This window comes from Gigantopelta aegis, chromosome 6 (assembly GCF_016097555.1).
Source record: "Gigantopelta aegis isolate Gae_Host chromosome 6, Gae_host_genome, whole genome shotgun sequence".
Classification (NCBI taxonomy): domain Eukaryota; kingdom Metazoa; phylum Mollusca; class Gastropoda; order Neomphalida; family Peltospiridae; genus Gigantopelta; species Gigantopelta aegis.
The window spans coordinates 20,401,847-20,420,939 of NC_054704.1; the positions used below are offsets into that span (position 1 = coordinate 20,401,847).

The 19,093-nt window shown below is 33.6% G+C and overlaps 1 protein-coding gene across 2 annotated transcripts in view; it reads right to left on the reverse strand.

The window, feature by feature from the left end:
- Positions 1–19,093, reverse strand: part of LOC121374238 (THO complex subunit 2-like) — a 73,029-nt gene that overhangs the window by 28,133 nt on the left and 25,803 nt on the right. For both annotated transcript variants that reach the window (XM_041501249.1, XM_041501248.1), the window contains exons 25-34: positions 18,886–19,043; positions 17,810–17,938; positions 11,556–11,690; positions 11,069–11,137; positions 7,108–7,223; positions 6,162–6,231; positions 5,867–5,966; positions 4,993–5,149; positions 3,812–4,239; positions 3,211–3,254 (exon numbers count right to left, since the gene is read on the reverse strand). In XM_041501249.1, the coding sequence (XP_041357183.1) occupies positions 3,211–3,254; positions 3,812–4,239; positions 4,993–5,149; positions 5,867–5,966; positions 6,162–6,231; positions 7,108–7,223; positions 11,069–11,137; positions 11,556–11,690; positions 17,810–17,938; positions 18,886–19,043 (1,406 nt within the window). The remainder of the gene's footprint in view (positions 1–3,210; positions 3,255–3,811; positions 4,240–4,992; positions 5,150–5,866; positions 5,967–6,161; positions 6,232–7,107; positions 7,224–11,068; positions 11,138–11,555; positions 11,691–17,809; positions 17,939–18,885; positions 19,044–19,093) is intronic.

Genomic DNA, 19,093 nt, shown 5'->3' on the forward strand with positions numbered 1-19,093 from the left:
TTCTTTAAAAATAAAGATCTGGTGATCTTGAAGGGCAATCTCTTTCAAGGACTGGCATTATGTTTATTAAATTAACTTGGCATGAAACTAAGCAAGTCAATAGTTAACCGTTAACCGTTAAGAGTTTATTCATTTAATATTTAACAAGCATTACATGATTGTATAATTTCATCATTTACTCTCACATCAAAACATAACATGTTGCTAAACCTTTATTGTTCAGTATAATAAGTACACTTAAATCAAATGTATACTGACATGAAAAAGAAACACCATTTTCAGGAAATAATATTGAATTCGAAATCATTTCCACATTTAAATTATATGTATTAAATACTTTTTAAAAAGAAATTACCTGAAAATGGTGTTATATTTCATTAACAGTGTTACGTTCAGAATTACAGGTTATGCAGGGCTCACCCTGCCCATCGTCAAGTTAAGTCAATTGCAAATTTTTATACAAAGCAACTACACCATATAAGATTTTGCTAATAAATTAGCCATTTCAGAATAATTTACAAAGGAAAATCTAAATATCGTCTTTATAAACACTTTTCCCAGGGTGAGCCCTGGTTATGACCAGTTTTTAGCTAAGAAAGGTGTATCAAAGACCTGCACCAGACTAACAGATAAAGATTTCATGACATACTTGTGAATAATAAACTAAACGTTAAGGTTGTTTATAACCAAATGAAACATTTTGAGATAATGCTATATTAATTTAGAAGTACTTTTTCACTAAATTCGCTCAATACTTTCAAAAGCATTAATGAGTGAGAGTTGCCAATATAGAACTCTATCAAATTTGCTGTCTTTTTTAATCAGCAATATATAAATTCCTTTGCAGTCAGATCAACTATTAAATTAAGCAATTTAGTTATTCTTCAAAACAGAAGAACCATCACTAAATACTTCACAAAATATGTAAAGCAAGTTTTTTAATTATTGCCATGTATTAATAAAATAGAAGAATGATTATTACTAATAATATATCAGGGAAATTTTATTAGCTATTCAGTATTAGTTTTTTCAAAGATGAAATACCTTTTATTTTTATTGCAATGTAACTAATAAAAGAAATATTTCTATGTTATGAATGAACAAAAACTAAATTTGTTAAAATACTTCCTAACAAAGGAATAGGATTATTTGAAAACAATATTTCACAAGGTAGTAAGAATCACAAACAGAATTTATTAAAATGATTACTCCAGTAATGCAATAGAATATTTCAGAACCCTCGATGCAATTTCACATGATTGTGACACAGCCAACAACTTTCTGACATTGCCAGAAGATAATTGAACTTCCATGATTCTTGGTTTATCACAATCACATAATTACTTTCTTCTCAGAACACCATTTGCCAATAAACACCATTAGAAATATAATTGGGTTTTTTTGCAGCACTTATTATTTATGATTTAAATTCCAGTGATCCAATATTCAGAGTGAACACAATGATTTGAAGATCCAGTGATGTTCTATGCACAAGAGAAAAACAAATCACAATTTTGTATTTTATTACTCTGCATCAGCAATCCGAGAATTGAAACTTTCCAGAAATATGATTCCACATCATTTTCCACAAAGAAAAACTGTTGTTTGAATAACTGATAAGATTTGATTATCATTACTTTATCCAAGTACTTGGAAAAAAACCCATGTTTAAATAAATATTTTATCAAAGACAGGTTTAAATATTTATAAGCAAAGACTATAGAATACCTTTGCAACAAATAAAACTTGCCTGACGACACATATTAAAAAAAAAAACTTTTTCAATGAATGATGACTTATCTTTAATTAATACGGACAACAGTTATCCTTTGAGAAAAATACACTTTAAATTCACTGAAGTTATGTGAAACTTTCCATCTGCTTCAGTCGGCAAAACAGCATTTCCTGTTGAAACTTTTGTTTCGTTTCTTACATATAGGCTTTTTAATAATAAAAAAGACCGCTTCTCTTCACGTGTTATATTAGCATCTAGAAGGTAAACTTCAGATCATCTTCCATTTCTTCTTTGCCGATCTTCACATCTGATCCAATCTTCTCTTCAATGGCCTTTGCTGGTGATACTTAACTGCAAATGCCCAACACTTTCGATTCCTCCTTTTTGGGGGGTAAACGGTACTCAAAAACTTTTGTACGGCAAGAGTTCACAAAAAGTTCATCCATGCTTCAAAAACACTGGATTTAAGACAAAGACCGTTGACTATAGATGGTACTAAATCTGAAAGGAAAGCTCAGACTGCTCTACATCAAGAGGCTGCATATTTATTGGAAGGATTTGGACCAACTTCTGACTGATTAATGGCAACCAAACAGCTTTCTTCCATATACTCATATGATCAAGGCAGGCTCCACGAGCATCAAGCCATAATTGACATTAGGATCAACTCTATCAAGACGAGATGACTTCTACTCTTCCATTTCTGGGACAACACAATGTCCTTTTTATCATGCCATTTTTCCAAATGGTATTCCTCTTACTTCTTCCCAAAATGCTGAAAACCTTCTGCTTCTCTGGTGAACTTTCTGACTTCAGCTTCATCTAAATCATTATTAGATTGCTTCAGAGACCATTATGCATAAAGACTTATAAAATAGTGGTAGGTGGACCTTCTTAGCTCTTCAATTCTGAGAAGACAAATACCCTTTTGTGGCTCCTGTAGTAATTCTATGCTCTTGTGGCTTTTTACAGATGCATTGGCATTTTCTTGTACCCATGTAGAAATTTAATGCTCCCATGGCCTTTACTGGCCAACTGGTATTTCTTGGTACCCATAGCAAACAGCATTATAAAACCCTCCACCAGGTTGCTACATGCAAAACGATTAGCTTTATACCCAATTATGCAAATGTCCACTCAGATCTGAACATGGACCAAACCCATAAACCCACGGAGAAACTTAAGGACAGCGCAACTGGAGATTTTCATCCACAGAACATCTTCATCCTCTGTGCTTGACCTGGAAACCTTTTACTTTCCAAACTTGACGCCAAAACTAGACACAGACTTCAAACTTTTGAAGCAGCATACATCCATGCATCAGCTCCCTCTGATCTACTGCAGAAGAGAAGCACCCGGCTCCACTTGGATTCTGCCCCCATTCCTCTTGAACCTCTGGAACTCTATGACCGTGATGGGTCCTGGATCCCTCTGCTCTGCTATGAACATACTTCCATTAACTCTATATTACTAACCTTACCACTTGATGGTGTTACATCTATCTTCCTGCGTTTTGGATCTATAAAATATTAATCAAAAGAATATAAGTTGTCAAGGCCAGGAAACTTAAAAGACTAGTCAAATTACATAAAAATTAATGGTTACATTCAAATAAGAAGATATAAGTATAAATTATATTCAAGTAAATGGCACATCTATTAAGATCACTGCTCAATGATATAATAATAATAATTATATTTTATTACAACGGAATTATTATAAAAATTTAAACAAAAGCAATACAACATTCTCCCACATCACCCTTTTTACCAAAAAAAAGAGAGAGTAAAACATATGCTGTCAAGTAATAACCAAACAGTAGTTTTGTCAATCATTCTGTGATTAGGCCATAGCTACAAACAGTTCCTAAAGAACAAATAATTATCGGGTCACAATATACACAACTTGAATTCTTGTCTCACAAATTTTGAGTCGTATTTCCTAAGCCATTTTAGTGCTACTATATCATATAACCATCGTGGGCTATGGCTTACATCACAGCGATGTCATAGTTCACGAAGGTTTTACGATATTGCAGCGGTAAGACAGCTTGAAAATGTGTAGCCAGGTTCGTACCTCTATCATCTACATATTTCTGCAGAGCGTCCTCACTCTGTCTCTGTGCACTGAGACTGCTGCTGGACGTGACCGTCGACGACGACGACCTCTCCTCCGCTCTCTCACGTGACGCCGCGTTCGCCCTCTCCTCCAGCTTCTCCTGCTCCTTGCTCACACTTTTCTTCCCTTTCTCCGCCCGTCTCTCCTCAGAGTGGTCCTGCTTCTCTCGCTTCACCTTCAGCTTTCCTATTTTCTCTTCTTTCGATTTCTTATCACTTTTCTTGCTCTTCCCCTCACTCTTGCCGTTTTCCTTCACTGCAGTTGAATCGGGCTTGTCCCCATCACCCAAATGAACATCCTTGCTGGATTTCTCTTTGCTTTCCTCGGAACTGCTCTTGTCTTTGTTGACTTTTTCCTTGTCATTACTTTTCTCTCTTGGAGTTTTGCTACAAAAAACATAAAATCCTAACTATGAATGAAAATGAAATAAAAATTAACATTTCATTTAAGTATACTTCACTCCACCCAAACTGTTAAAATATAACAATTTTATACAAAGCAAATAGTAGTGTAACAAGTAAATACTATTCATCAGAAGGGAAATGCAAAAGGAAATAAACAAAATGTGGTTAAAAAGGTATGTTTGAGCAAGACTTGAATTAACAAGAATATTAGCTCATTAAAAAAACCCACCTGTAGATTGTAAGAGGTTGAATGAGAAATAACTCATCTACTGTTGCTGACTGACCGTGTGGCCTACTGACGAATAGACACCTACCGACGATTAAGACACCTACTGATGATTAAGACACTAGACACCTTCTGATGATTAGACACCTACTGATGATTAGACACCTTCTGATGATTTAGACACCTACTGATGATTAGACACCTTCTGACGATTTTGACACCTTCTGAAGATTAGACACCTTCTGACGATTAGACACCTACTGATGATTTGACAAATTCTGATGATTCGACACCTACTGATGATTCGACACCTACTGACGATTAGACACCTTCTGATGATTAGACACCTTCTGACATTTAGACACCTACTGACATTTAGACACCTACTTATGATTAGACAAATTCTGATGATTAGACACCTACTGACGATTAGATACCTACTGATGATTAGACAAATTCTGATGATTAGACACCTACTGATGATTAGACAGACACACACAAACACAAACCTGCTAGCTCCATCCTTTGCATGATCACCAGACTTCTTTTCTTTCTTTTCCTTGGCTTCTTTCTTTTCTTTCTTTTCAGCAGTCTTCTCTCTCTTCTCAACACTCTTCTCTTTCTTTTCCTTCGAGTCTTTGTTCTCTTTGCCCTCTTTTCCTTTAGCTAAACAATAAACATTATTTAAAGTGTTTGATTTTGACATAATGAACATTTAAAAACTTGGTCAATAAATTAAAATCAGAAATACCATACTGATAAAACTAAATTAGGTCCAGAACTACGTACATTTACTGAAAACTTTGCTGTAGATGAAGTGTATGTCAAGACATAATACCAACTAATTTTCATAAATGCATAATACTTAATTTTTTTTAAAAGGCTATTTTAATATCTAGAATGGATGCAGACTTCAAATGACACAATATTAGTTGGTACATTCAGCTGAAGTGTTAAGGTAATAAAAAGAAAACTGCTTTAAAACTGATGAAAAAATTATTATGGAAAGATACATCAATTCAGTTGAACAATGATTTATATAATAAAAATGCAATATATTCACAACATAAAAAAAGTTGAAAGAAATGTTATTAAAATTACAGAACAAGATGGCACCATAATTAACAAACAGTAATGCTAAAATATTTTATTTCAGTTTAATTCTTAAGGGGCCATTCATAATTAAAACTTCCAGGAGCGTATGCTCTGTGCTGGTGTGTGTGTGTTTATTACAGTGTATGTTTTAAAACAATAAAATATACCTTATAAATCAACATTTTTGAGGTATGCTATTTAGAGTGGGGTGAGAGGTATCAAAAGAGAACAGTCTGTATGTTTGTGAAAATGTTGGTAACTCGATGGAGCCAAAAACAGTTTACTTACTGTCAGTGTCTAGCTTTTTCATAACACCTTCTTTGGATCCAGATGGCTTTACTTCAGCCTTTTGAACTGGTCCATTGGTAACTTTAGCTTCACCCTTTTTCTGTAACAAAATGTCAACAAAACATTGTTAAAAATGTACTGACTTTCAAATGATTGCACAGAATTCAAAATAAAAGATTCAATCCATTAGAGCTTTAGATGGCAAAAATTTTTGCACAATATTATTTAGCATGAGCATGTGCTCTGTTAGCTTATAGTATATTAATTTTGTAAACATAGCTATCTCAATATTTACCTCTTCTTTTATGTGGAAAGAATGTTCTGGAACCCAAGTCATTCTTTTGCTCTTCAACTGTCCAGCATACCTAAAAAGGAACAAAAAAAAAGAGGTATTTAAAATTTACTTGAATGATTTTACTGTATTTAAAAGTACCGGTAAATTATTTCAAAGTGTAGATCTATAGCATTAAATGGTATTTTATCAGCTACAATGGAATGCAAAACTGAATCCAAAGCATTATTTTGACGCCAGGTAAGCCTATTTCCTACTGTAACATTAGTAGCAACACTAAAAGTGTGAAGAAGATGCATCCAGTAAATATTTTTAAAAAATTTTTTTATCTGTGTTAGGCTCATAAAATGTCCTCTTTTCTAGTAATTTATTACACATTTTACTAGATTTAATTTTTATGAACCTTACGCTACAAAATTCACAAATTTGATAAAATGATGCTCTGCTCACATTCTGTCTGCTAGCACAAGCTGAGCTATTAAGTCTTAAGACCCAATTTGATGTGACAGGTGACAAATAAAGTTTGTTTTGTTTAATACACCACTAGATCACATTAATCATTGGCTATTGGATGTCAAACATTTGGTACTTCTGACATATAGTCTTAGAGAGGAAACCCACTACGTTTTTCTACTAGTTGCAAGGGATCTTTTATATGCACCATCTCATACACAAAATAGCACATACCACAGCATTTGATATTCCAGTTGTGGTGCACTGGCTGGAGCAAAAAATAGCCCAATGGACCCACTGACGGGGCAGGTGACAAATAAAGTTAATAATCAAATATTAAATAATGAAAGAATGAATGTTTAATGACACCCCATCACAAAAAATACAAACTGGCTATTGGGTGTTAAACAAGAACAATTGAATCAAACTACAGAATAATCGCTTCTGAAACAATGCCAATTTAAAATGAGTGAATAACAAAGTATATAATTCTTACCCCATAGCAATGGCATAGATGTCGGGTCTCTTGTCTTTTTCCTCTTTGCTTAGTCGGTCCACGCGTCTCTCAAGAGCCTGCCCAAACTGTGTGATTCGGGGATAATGAGGTAAAATCTGCAACACATAAAAACAATGTCATAACCAAAGATAGTGTAGTCACTTATCAACAAGAGAATAATAAAACTCTTATTTTGTAAGTGCAATTTAAAAAAAAACAAAAAACAAATAAGACAGCAAAATAGTTTACAATTTAGCAGTCATGTGTAAAATCCAAAATTAATTAGTTTTCAAAAAAGGTGGGTTTTTTGTTTGTTTAACAAGAACAATAGTCTTAATATGTGATACACTCGTCAAGAGTTTGATGGAAAAACCATATGATGTTCAGAATTCAGACATATTATTTAATTTATTTTTATCACACAGACCTAGCAATTGTATGTGACACTCCACCATCCCAAGTTGTTCCTAAACGTGAGGTTTGATGGTCCTGTATGCATCTGTATGCAAGTTATGGTCCAGACAAGGATTTATTATGTGCAGTAGACCATGAAAAGTAGGTCACACTGATCTAGAAATAGGACACAACAAACCACCATCCCAATTTGACCCTACATGTGAGGTTTGATGGTCCTGTATGCATCTGTATGTAAGATATGGTCTGGACAAGGATTTACTGTTATGTGCAGTACTGTGAAAAGTAGGTCACAGTGACCTAGTAATAGTATGCGACACACCACCATCCCAAGTTACGCCTACATGTGAGGTTTGATGGTCCTGTATGCATCTGTATGCAAGATATGATCCAGACAAGGATTTACTGCTATGTGCAGTAGACTGAAAAGTAGGTCACAGTGACCTAGTAATAGTATGTGACACACCGGCATCTCATGTTGTTCCTACATGTGAGGTTTGAAGATCCTGTATGCATCTATATGTAAGTTATGGTCTGGACAAGAAAAAGTTAACAGATGGACAGATAACGCCATACAATAATATGACCCATCATAGACGGGCGTATAAAAAAAAGCCTCAAGGTTATTGCTGGAAAAGCTGGCCTTCTAATGATTAGCACCATTTTTGGACAAGATTCTACCCAAAAAAATCTCAAGGACAATTAACTGATCATGACAAAATTGCTTCTGTAGAGTTACAAGGTCTAGAAACTGTTGGTTCATTAGCTTTGATATACCTCAGCTTCTTTGAATAGATGAATCATTTAGATCATATTTGGTAAGCATATTAACATCACTGGTATATCAAGTAGAAACTTATAAACACGATAAAAGCTTAAAATTCTTAAGTTTGCGAAAACCATTTATGACTTATGCCCCATCCCCACAAATACACCCTGCATATGAGCCATAAAGATTTACTAATTAAAGCTAGGCTGACTTCCCCATATGAAACTGCGTACAAAAACCAGACACATCTCCTCATCGGTGTTTCACTATAAATCCAAACAATTTTTTAACTACATTCAGAAATTCGAAGGTCCCCATTAAGGAACTTGCCATCTCAGTGAAATAAAATGCCTTCAACAAACATGTTTTATGATGTTTGTAACAGATACCTGACATGATACATTCAATGACAGGATATGTCCAATAATAATACAGAAGCAATAAAACTATAAAGCAATACTAAGCATAAAAGTTAATAATACATCATATGATATTGTCCATAACTTTCAGTTTCAATAATAAATTATGAATACAGCCTTACTGGCCACACACAGCAGGCTTAATCGAGTTATCTTTACAGCTTTCAGTCTGACATACCTCAGGACATTTATATATGAATCATTATGATCATATTTGGTAAGCATTATATACATCATTGGTATGGCAAAAAGAAAATATGTACAAGGCAAGACACGAAAAAGGACATTGTATATCAGGGTATATCAGGGCAATAGAAGTTGATAAGTGCATACAAATTTACTTAATTCTATGCATTGTAAACAGTCATCGTAATATATAGCGATAAAGTGCCCAAAACAGGATTAACCTGAAGATAGGTCAGGGCCCTGTTTTACAAAGCGATCTAAGTGCTAAACTCACTTTAAGTGCCTAACAACCGTATGCACTTTTTAAAAGTGATTTTATTGCTAAGAACTTTGAACCTTTTACCATTAAACCAACTTTTTGTACACAAAAGCACTACTCTGTATTTATTTTATTTCACTTTAGTTTGTGGTAATACTGGGTTTTTAATGTATACAACTGACACAAAAATGGTTGCAAACAGAGAACTTTTAACAATTTCAAACATTCATGGTTGAATGTATCTTTGACACACCTCAGAACTATAATATGTGAATCATTGCTGATCATATTTGGTAAGCATATTTACATCATCAGTATGTCAAGAACACAATCTGTGAATAAAGCACCTACAAAGTTACTCTATTTTGTTTAAATGAGAGTATCTTGACAAATACAAACACTAGGCCGTGGTACATGCTATGCCATCTGTGGGGAAGTAGATACAATAGACCCCTTGCTTTAATCATAGATGTTGCCAGCAGGTTTCTTTCCTCATTCTCCAGACTCAACCATCCCAACTAACTAATGTCTTACGTAAACCTTATACCCATATTCCAAATTGTCGTTAAACAATAATTCCATTCCTTTCCTATATACTGTACCAGAGTTTAAGATGAATCACAAAAGAGTTTTAGCAATTTGGTAAATTTGATAAGAAAATCTGTGGCCAAATTAAAGTTTCATTCAGCCGAACAGCAAAAATGGCAGTACATTTACATACGACACATTATTTTCAAATTAGCTTTTTGACAAATTAATAATGAAATATATTCGCCATATTCAACTATAATTTGTACTTGGTGAATGACTGCTTAAAAATCCTGCTGTACCATAATAAGCAAAATTCATGAATGACTTCTCCGAGATTGTGTGCACCTGAAAATGTTTCACTCTTCTTTTACACTTTGTATGGCAACCCTCACACCAAATCCCCCCACTAACATCCACAAAAAACACAAACAAAACAAAACAAATGTTTTTGATTTTTTTTTTTAAAAACTCACTCATTTGTTCTGAAATTTAAATCAGAATAAGAAGAACAAACATGCAATTGTCTATTGTTACATGTATATATATTTATTTTTTTTCCCTCACAAATACAAGACTATAGAATGTGATATTCTACTTTTGTGTTAAATGTACACAAAAAGAGCCCTTGCCTATTTTGTGGTGGAAAGTTCCTTCTCACTGTCTAAACCAAATGTCATAATTATTAAATTTAGTGCTGTGGCACTGTTACCAAAAAAAATCCTTTTTTCTTGTACATATGTACCATATTAGGACTAAACAAACCTGGACATATGTCTATGCTTTGCTTTGCATTTTTTACAACTAAAACCAACTCTGTTCAGAAACAATTTCTCGGCCATGTTTTCATAATATTCTTGACAAAAAATATCCCACTTTAGAAAACTGTTTTACACTATGAAAACTAAAAATGCTATTGTTTTCTTTAAAAGTGTACACAGGGTTCCTATAATAATTTTAAACATGCATGGTATTAAGTAACTGACATACCTCAGAACATTTATTTATGAATCACTGATGATCATATTTGGTAAGCATATTTACATCATTGGTATGTCAGGCAAAACCTGAGATCTGCTAATACATTAAAGGACATTATTCAAATATTCTGTATGTCAAAAACTACTGTCTCTTAAACATTTTTTTACTTCAGTGAACAAGGATGATGGCATAGGAAACTATTAATAAATGTAAATGCAATAATGATGAAAAAGATTAAAGTGTTGAAGCCTACATATAGTTTTTAGAAGGTTAATATGGCTGTTAGATGTCATATAATAGGTAAAGTAATATATGGAGTGTTCTTAGTATTCTGTAAAGCCATGTTTAGGAAAATATACAACATAAAATTTAACTATAACAAAACTCAAAACTCGTGAAGCTTACCTTGGTCAAGACAATCAGTGCATTTCTAATCTGAATGTAGTTGCCCGATTCCAAACATGCAACCATAGCCTGAAAGAACAAAATACAAAGATATATATGAAACACTTAAATGAGTTAAAAACTGGATGCAAAGCAACTAAGCATAGAGGCATGTACCTGGGTTGAGTATTTGTGTCCCCCACACGGACATGCAGTCTACTTTAAAAAAAGAAGTTTTTTAACAACAGTGACTGTCTTTTACAATGTCAACACTGACAAAAGACTTTTCTGAGAGTTACACACCTACCACCAAAACGAAATCCTGTGTTTGGACCTGGTATATTAAATTATGTTCACTTGTGACCATCAAAGAGAGACATGCAAACATGTACATAAACAAGACATACTTGAATTATATGCTCTTTATTTCACCTGTTCTAAATAAGAAAATACCCCCCCCCCCCCCCCCCCATCAAATATCAGTTGAAAGATGTCAAGTTAGTTATACCTTTGTAATTCTGAAGTGCCACTTGTGACAAACGTGACGGTAGTTTTCGTAGTCCAGATTTTCTACAGGGGCCTTTGCAGTGTGGTCCACTTTCTTTCTGAACACCGTCACAAAGCCTGGGAAGTTGGCACAGTCCTACAAAATGACAAACAAAACCCCAAAACAATTAACAAACAGTCCTTAAAATCTAGCCCTCTAACTACAGATAATCTGGGCCAGTGCTTACAAAACCTGTAGTAAAATCTACAAACTAAACTGTTGCATACTGTGTACATGGCAAATCAGTGACATTAAAGACTCCAGACTGATTCTGTAAAAAGAAAAACTTTATTTTAACTTGCACCTTTTTTCAATCTTCCTTCTTAATCCTCAAACAGTTCAAATACTATAATCAATTAGTAGATGACACACCTCAGGGTTATGAAAAAACTATCATCAATAATCAACCACTGACAAACACGTCATCACTGATGTGTCCAAGATGATCAAGAAATAGATATATATATTTTAGTATTTAACATTAAAAAATGTGTGTAGTAAAAGACTAAATTAAAACAAACACATTTCATACTTCAAAAGGCAATGTGTAATAAAAGTTTGTTTTGTTTAACGACACCACTAGAGCACATTGATTTATTAATCATTGGTTATTGGATGTCAAACATATGGTCATTTTGACAGTCATACAGAGGAAACCCGCTACATTTTTCCATTATTAGCAAGGGATCTTTTTATGCATCATCCCAGACAGGATAGCACATACCACGGCCTTTGATATACCAGTTGTGGTGCACTGCCTGTGACGAGAAATAGCCCAACGGGCCAACAACTGGGATTAATCCCAGACAACCGCGCATCAAGCGAGCTCTTTACCACTGGGCTACGTCCCGCCCACAGTGTGTAATAAATAAAAAATACATACAATATTGTTGCACATAAGTCAATCAGATGGTCATATTTTACAGATTTCACAATGGTCTAATAAAGTAAAACCTAAATATAATTTAATTTGATTTAGAACTTTTGCAGCTATTATTAGCCAAGTGAGTCAAACACAAATTAATTGGAATGCCCCCCACTCCCCCTGACTCCTGATGTAAGACTATCCTTATGAGGATTCAAGCTCCTATAATCATTGAAATGCCTTTTCAAAACATTTTCTACATTTACTGCTGACATGTCTCAGGCCTATCATTTACAATTCATTGTCTATCAAGTATATGGCTATGTAGTCATCACTAGCTTGTCTTGCAGAAATTTGTTTTTACTGTTTAACAGTAGTAAGCTTGAAAGTACTGGTGGCTGGTCTTTATTTTATTTTATTTGATGACATGTTCTTAATGTAATGCAAATGAAAAGTAAAGTTTTGTTTAATCATTGACTATTAGGCATTAAATATAATTATGATAATATAAACTAGTTACTGAAACCTTGTTAAAGATGTTAACATTTCACTTTCTAGACGGACGAAAACAAGTCACACCTCAGGCCTATCATTTAAAAATCACTGACAATCACATGTATGGCATTTTGTCATCATTGGTGTGTGAATATATCAAAAGGTTCTCATGTCATTAATTGTCCATTAGCCAAGGCAACATCCATCAACAAGGATGAACTTGAAATGGTACTTTTCAACGAGTCTATGCCTAAGATTGATTCAAGTTTAAAACTGACCTTTATCAATGCACCAAATACAATTAGAAGATTAATTTAGTGAAGTCTATTTTTGCCTTTTTTTGGGTCATTTTGTTTGACAAAAAGGGTGTTTAACACCCCAACATATTTGAAACTTGGGCTATTATAGTACATTAAGTTTGGTTAACTCAGCAGCTTAAAAGCATATTCCATTAATACAACATATACAGTATGCAGTCATTTCTAGAAACACAACAATACAAGCCTTGGCAAAGTACTCAACATCTAAATTAATACTGACAAGATACCCTAAAGCAGTCACACCTCAGGCCTATCATTTAAAAATCACTGACAATCACATGTATGGCATTTTTTCATCATTGGTGTGTACGTGTATTATATAGAAAGGTTCACATAAATTACATCATTAAATGTCCATTAGCCAAGGCATTCTAGTCAACTCCCATCAACAAGTATGCAATCATAATGGTACTTTTAAGCGAGTCAGTCACTAAGATTAATTCAAGTAGCCAATGTCCAATTCACCAAATACAATTAGCAGATTAATTTAGTGAATTCACTTTGCTATAAATTAATAGGAGAATTTTTAAAATTTCTGCTTTACTTTAATAAATTTCATTTAGAAAAGTGTGTTTAACATCCCACAGCATATTTGAAACTACTGTGATAGGGTGTGTCGAAAACGGTAAATTGCAACACTTGATACTTATTTTGTTTCAAAACCCAGCAGCTTAAAACTAGCATACATATTCCATTAATACAACATATATACAGTATACAGTCATTTCTAGAAACACAATACAAAACTTTATAAAAATTATCAAAATTTAATTTAATACATGATACCCTAATGCAGTCACACCTCAGGCCTATCATTTAAAAATCACTGACAATCACTTGTATGGCTTTTTTTCATCACTGGTGTGTGCACATGTAAAAAAAATAGTTCACTTATATTTTTAAATATCCATTAGACAAATCATTCTGGTCAACTCCTAACACCATGTATCAACTTCTTATAGTACTTTAGTTGAGTCCATTCCTAACATTTAGTTTTAACAGATTTTTGCTAATTTCCCAAATGCACATGGTAGATGAATTCTGTCAATGAATTTTATTATTAATTCATACCACATTTTAGATTGTGGCTAACAACGTTAAGTCTAAAGATTGAGGAGAATTCACCAAATACAAATAAAAGATGAATTTTGTGGATGTATTTTTTTATAAACTCGAACACACACAAAATGTATTTGCTTTGATACATTTGGGTTTTTTTTTTAGAATAAGAAAAGGAAAGCTCAAACACCCCAGCACATTTTAAACTACGGTTATTAAGCATCTTAATATGACAACTGCAACACTTGTCTAAAGAGGAAAAACCTACTGCAAGTTGTTTGGGTAACCCTTCAGCTTAAACGAAGCATACATATACCATTTGCCGATTGTTTTTTTCTCCCTATCGCATCCAGTGTCCCTAGACTGGAACATATCAAAGGCTGTGATACATGCTATCCTGTCTGAGGGAAAAGTGCATATAAAAGATCCCTTGCCGCTAATGGGAATATGTAGCAGGTTTCCTCTAAATAAGACTATATGACAAAATTACCAAATGTATGACATCCAATGATTACTATTTGAATGTGCTCTAGTGATGTCGTTAAAACTAAAGTTAAATTTTTACTTTTATTAATTACATGACAAAAATAAAATCGGACAAACCTCAGGCCTATCATTTAAAAATCACTGACAATCACATGTATGGCATTTTTTCATCATTGGTATGTCCTTATGTAATAAAGTTCACATATATCATTACATGACCATTAGCTAAGTCAATTTGGTTAATATATTGATACCAACAAGTACCGTATATCTTCGCCTGTAAGTCGATCTCGGCTATAAGTCGAGTCCCTAATTTCAAGCCCTGAAAACATATTTTTTTATTGACCCGTTTATAAGTCGACCCATGAAAAACAATGTATAAATATTGAAGTATTTCTTATTTTCCGCACATGAGAACAATACTGTACAATATCTGAACAAAATAAAATATTTTACAAACTTTGTTTTTCACGTTTTGTACATCGCAATAATATTCCAATCAAACTACATACCATCAAAACGAAATATTCTCTTAGTAAATAAGCTGTTTGACTGTTACCGTATGGCACTGTACAGCAGATCACTACGATAAAACTGAAAGTACATGTATCATCGGTTAATAACGTTTTGCCGCCATATTAATACATGTAAGGAGGATAACTAAAAAGTACACTGGTTTTTGTACCAAATGATGTGTGACCCTATTTCTCTTGTGAACTGCAGAGATCAGTCTATTTTATGGGAAAGCTCATTAATATTCATGAAGTTAATCACCGACAAAACATTGTCTGAACAACCATTAATGCCAGTGACCAGATTTCAAAATAAACTCAGGCAACAGGTAGTTAGTATTGTTTACATTTTTGCTATTAGTGATGACTGTTATTTTAACTAAGTGGACTGTTGTCTTGACATGTGAGTGAGATCGCACGCCTTTTCAAATAACCAAAACCGTTATAATGCCCCCAAAAATAGGTTATAAAAAAATAAATGTGTCAAATTAACATATTTGAGTATAAATACAGGGCATACTTCAACAATAAAACTTGTAAAATAATCCCCAAAACGGTAATATTTTTGGGTGAAATTTTTTCACCCTCTTATAAGTCGACCCCCCAAGTTATAAAATAATTTTTGGGTGAAAAAATTTCGACTTATAGGCGAAGATATACGGTATACACCTCTGAAGGTACTTATAGCAAAATCTCAAAATTAGTCTTTTTTAAATATAAGAGACATGATTTACAAATAAGAATTCTGTGCATTTAAACAAACCTATTTAGGTTACACACACCCATTAATTACTCCATGCAGTTCAATACAAATTTTTATGTCAGAATATATTCTGTGACTACTAATTTTAGGGAGTGCTCTCAACTGACATGTACCATGTAAAAATCAACATAGGTTGACCATAAATGTTTTCAATTAATGGTCTCTATGCCCAACCACTGCCTCGTGTTACTGTTATACAAGTGGCACCACACCACTTGTTATCAGTTAGTACTACATACAACTTCAAAACAATGGGTTATTTAAATACTACAGAGGTCAACCTACGTATAATCATCAAAGTAAGATTTAAAAAAGCATATCAGAATTTGTTATTATTTTTTTTATGAGGAACTATTTCCTAAACTGGACAATATTCAGCTGCTACAGCAAGTAACGACACGAATGGTGGTGTGTTGCCTTTAGTGTTGCATCCATAGATGTTCATTTCAATATGTTTTTAAAAAAACGTTTTTATAAAATATGCAATTAAAATGTTAATTTAATACATGCATTGAGATGAGCCTTCATAGATGTAACTATAAACCAAGTTTCATTGACGTAGTAATTATAGTTTATGAGAAACGAAGATAAACACAAAACTTTAACACTGAGCTAAATGCAAAAGTTGATGCCATCGACGTCAGAAAATAAGAACCTGTATCTCACCTTTTTACTTCAATAAAAGACGAGTAGTAGTCACACCTCAGGCCTATCATTTAAAAATCACTGACAATCACATGTAGGCAATTTGTCATCACTGGTATGTCTGTATGTCAACATGTTCACAGATATTATTTAATATTCATAGTGATTCATTACCATATAATCATCATGGTAAATTGTATCAGCAAATGTGCAATTCTGGTATTTCAGTTACCAAAACCCTAAGGTTAATTCAGCTAAATATAATCGGATCACAAAATAAAAAAAGACAGTACAAGGCTGTTTTTCACGTATGTTTCCACCTGAATACATTGGTCAACTGATTTTTTCACAAGCATCAGGTAAAAACTCTTCTAGTGGTGTCATTGCAAAATGTTTCCTTAGCACTTGTCAACGAATCTGAATCTAACTGATCATGTGCCGAAAACAAAAGACGTTACACACACTTTTTCTTTCCTTTTCTTGTAAACTTCATGCACCAAAATTCTGCTATTTTCTGTGGCGAGCTACCATTAAATAAAATTTGTGTCTTACGAAAATAAATAATGAACTACTTCACTACAATATTCAATGTTGTCAAATATTGTCGGCATCCATTGAAAACACTGATGAAAATTCAAGGTACTTACACATTGACACTGAATGTCATTCAGATATCATCAAGCGAGCATCTTAAAGCATACGTACCAAAATATTAGGTAACATGTCATCAAGTCTGTTCTTCAAGTAACCTTCACTCATTCAGATTTAATAAAATAAATGGATGGCACAGTTCACCGTATATATATTTACTCAAACTGAAATACCCTGACACTGCAAAATCAATTATCAATATATTTTAATCACACCTCAGGCCTATCATTTAGGAATCACTAACAATCACCTTTGGCAGTTTGTCATCATTGGTGCAACTATAAATATGTTTACAATTAAGTTTTGTTTGTTTAAAGATTGTTTTGTTTAATGACACCATTAGAGCACACTGATTTATGTTTACAATTAAATCTGAATTTAATATTTTGAACCTTGTTATTAAGCATTTCATACTATACCTTTTCATAAATATCAATGTCACTGTGCCATTTCATCACAGTCCCCAGGGATGCACACAGAAATCGCCCATACCGATGAGCTTCATTCTCTGTACAGCTAGTCACAGAATAGGTAATATCACAGAATATCTGAAAATACAAAACAAGCAATATTTACTTTTTTTAATATTGATGTACAGCTAGTCACGGAGTTTAGTAACATCACTGAATATTTGAAAACATCAAACAAACAATATTTAATACACACAACATACAAAAACCTTTTTTGAACTTTGCATTCCTTTCCCAGCTATGAAATCATCAGTCACTAACGTGCAAATATTTGTCTTTAAGTGAAATTGTTAAATTTGCACGATATTCATCAAAAGCCTAGGCTTCTATTTTTTCGTGATGCTCTCAGACCCGGCCTCTAGTCAAGACAGGCTTCTATTTTTTGCATAGAATTTTTTTAAACATGGTCTTGTTATAAGGTTATCCAATGTAGGCTTCCAAATATTTTTTATTCATGTGGAAACCTATTATCCGGTCTCTAATCGAGGCAGGCTTATAATGAATGAAGGAAGGAAATGTTTTATTTAACAACACACTGAACACATTTTATTTTACGGTTATATGGCATCAGACGTATGGTTAAGGAACACACATATATTGAGAGGAAACTTGCTGTCGCCACTTCATGGGCTACTCTTTTCGATTAGCAGCAAGGGATCTTTTATATGCACCATCCCACAGACAGGGTAGTACATACCATGGCCTTTGATATACCAGTCGTGGTGCACTGGCTGGAACGGCTTATAATGAAGGCAGTCTACTATTCAAGGATTTACAAAATATAAAAACGTGATTTAACCATTCTTAAACCTGCACAATGCAATAAACTTAACTTGTCCTTTTAGAACTAGCGACTTGAATAACTGTTGTCATATCTATAGAATTACATACACGTATCAAAAGGAATTCCCTTGTATAATGAAGTTTCATACAAAAACAGTCCCAAATAATGACATTTATCAGTTTTAAAGCATTTTGTTATTTGCAGGATATTTATGAATTCTCTAACAATACAAGCGCAGTACCCTGTCAAAACAGATAAGTGTGGAAAAGTTGGGCGTCTTGAGGTCGTGCAGCACGTGGATGAACTTGGCACAGAACAGAGCATCACTGGCCGTGAAGCAGCACCGTGGAAATATACACAGCTGAAGCAACTGAGTCACAGTCTCGTTCTTTGTCGACCCTGGAAACAACATAGTATACATGTAGCCAAAACACAAGATTTTGTAAAAA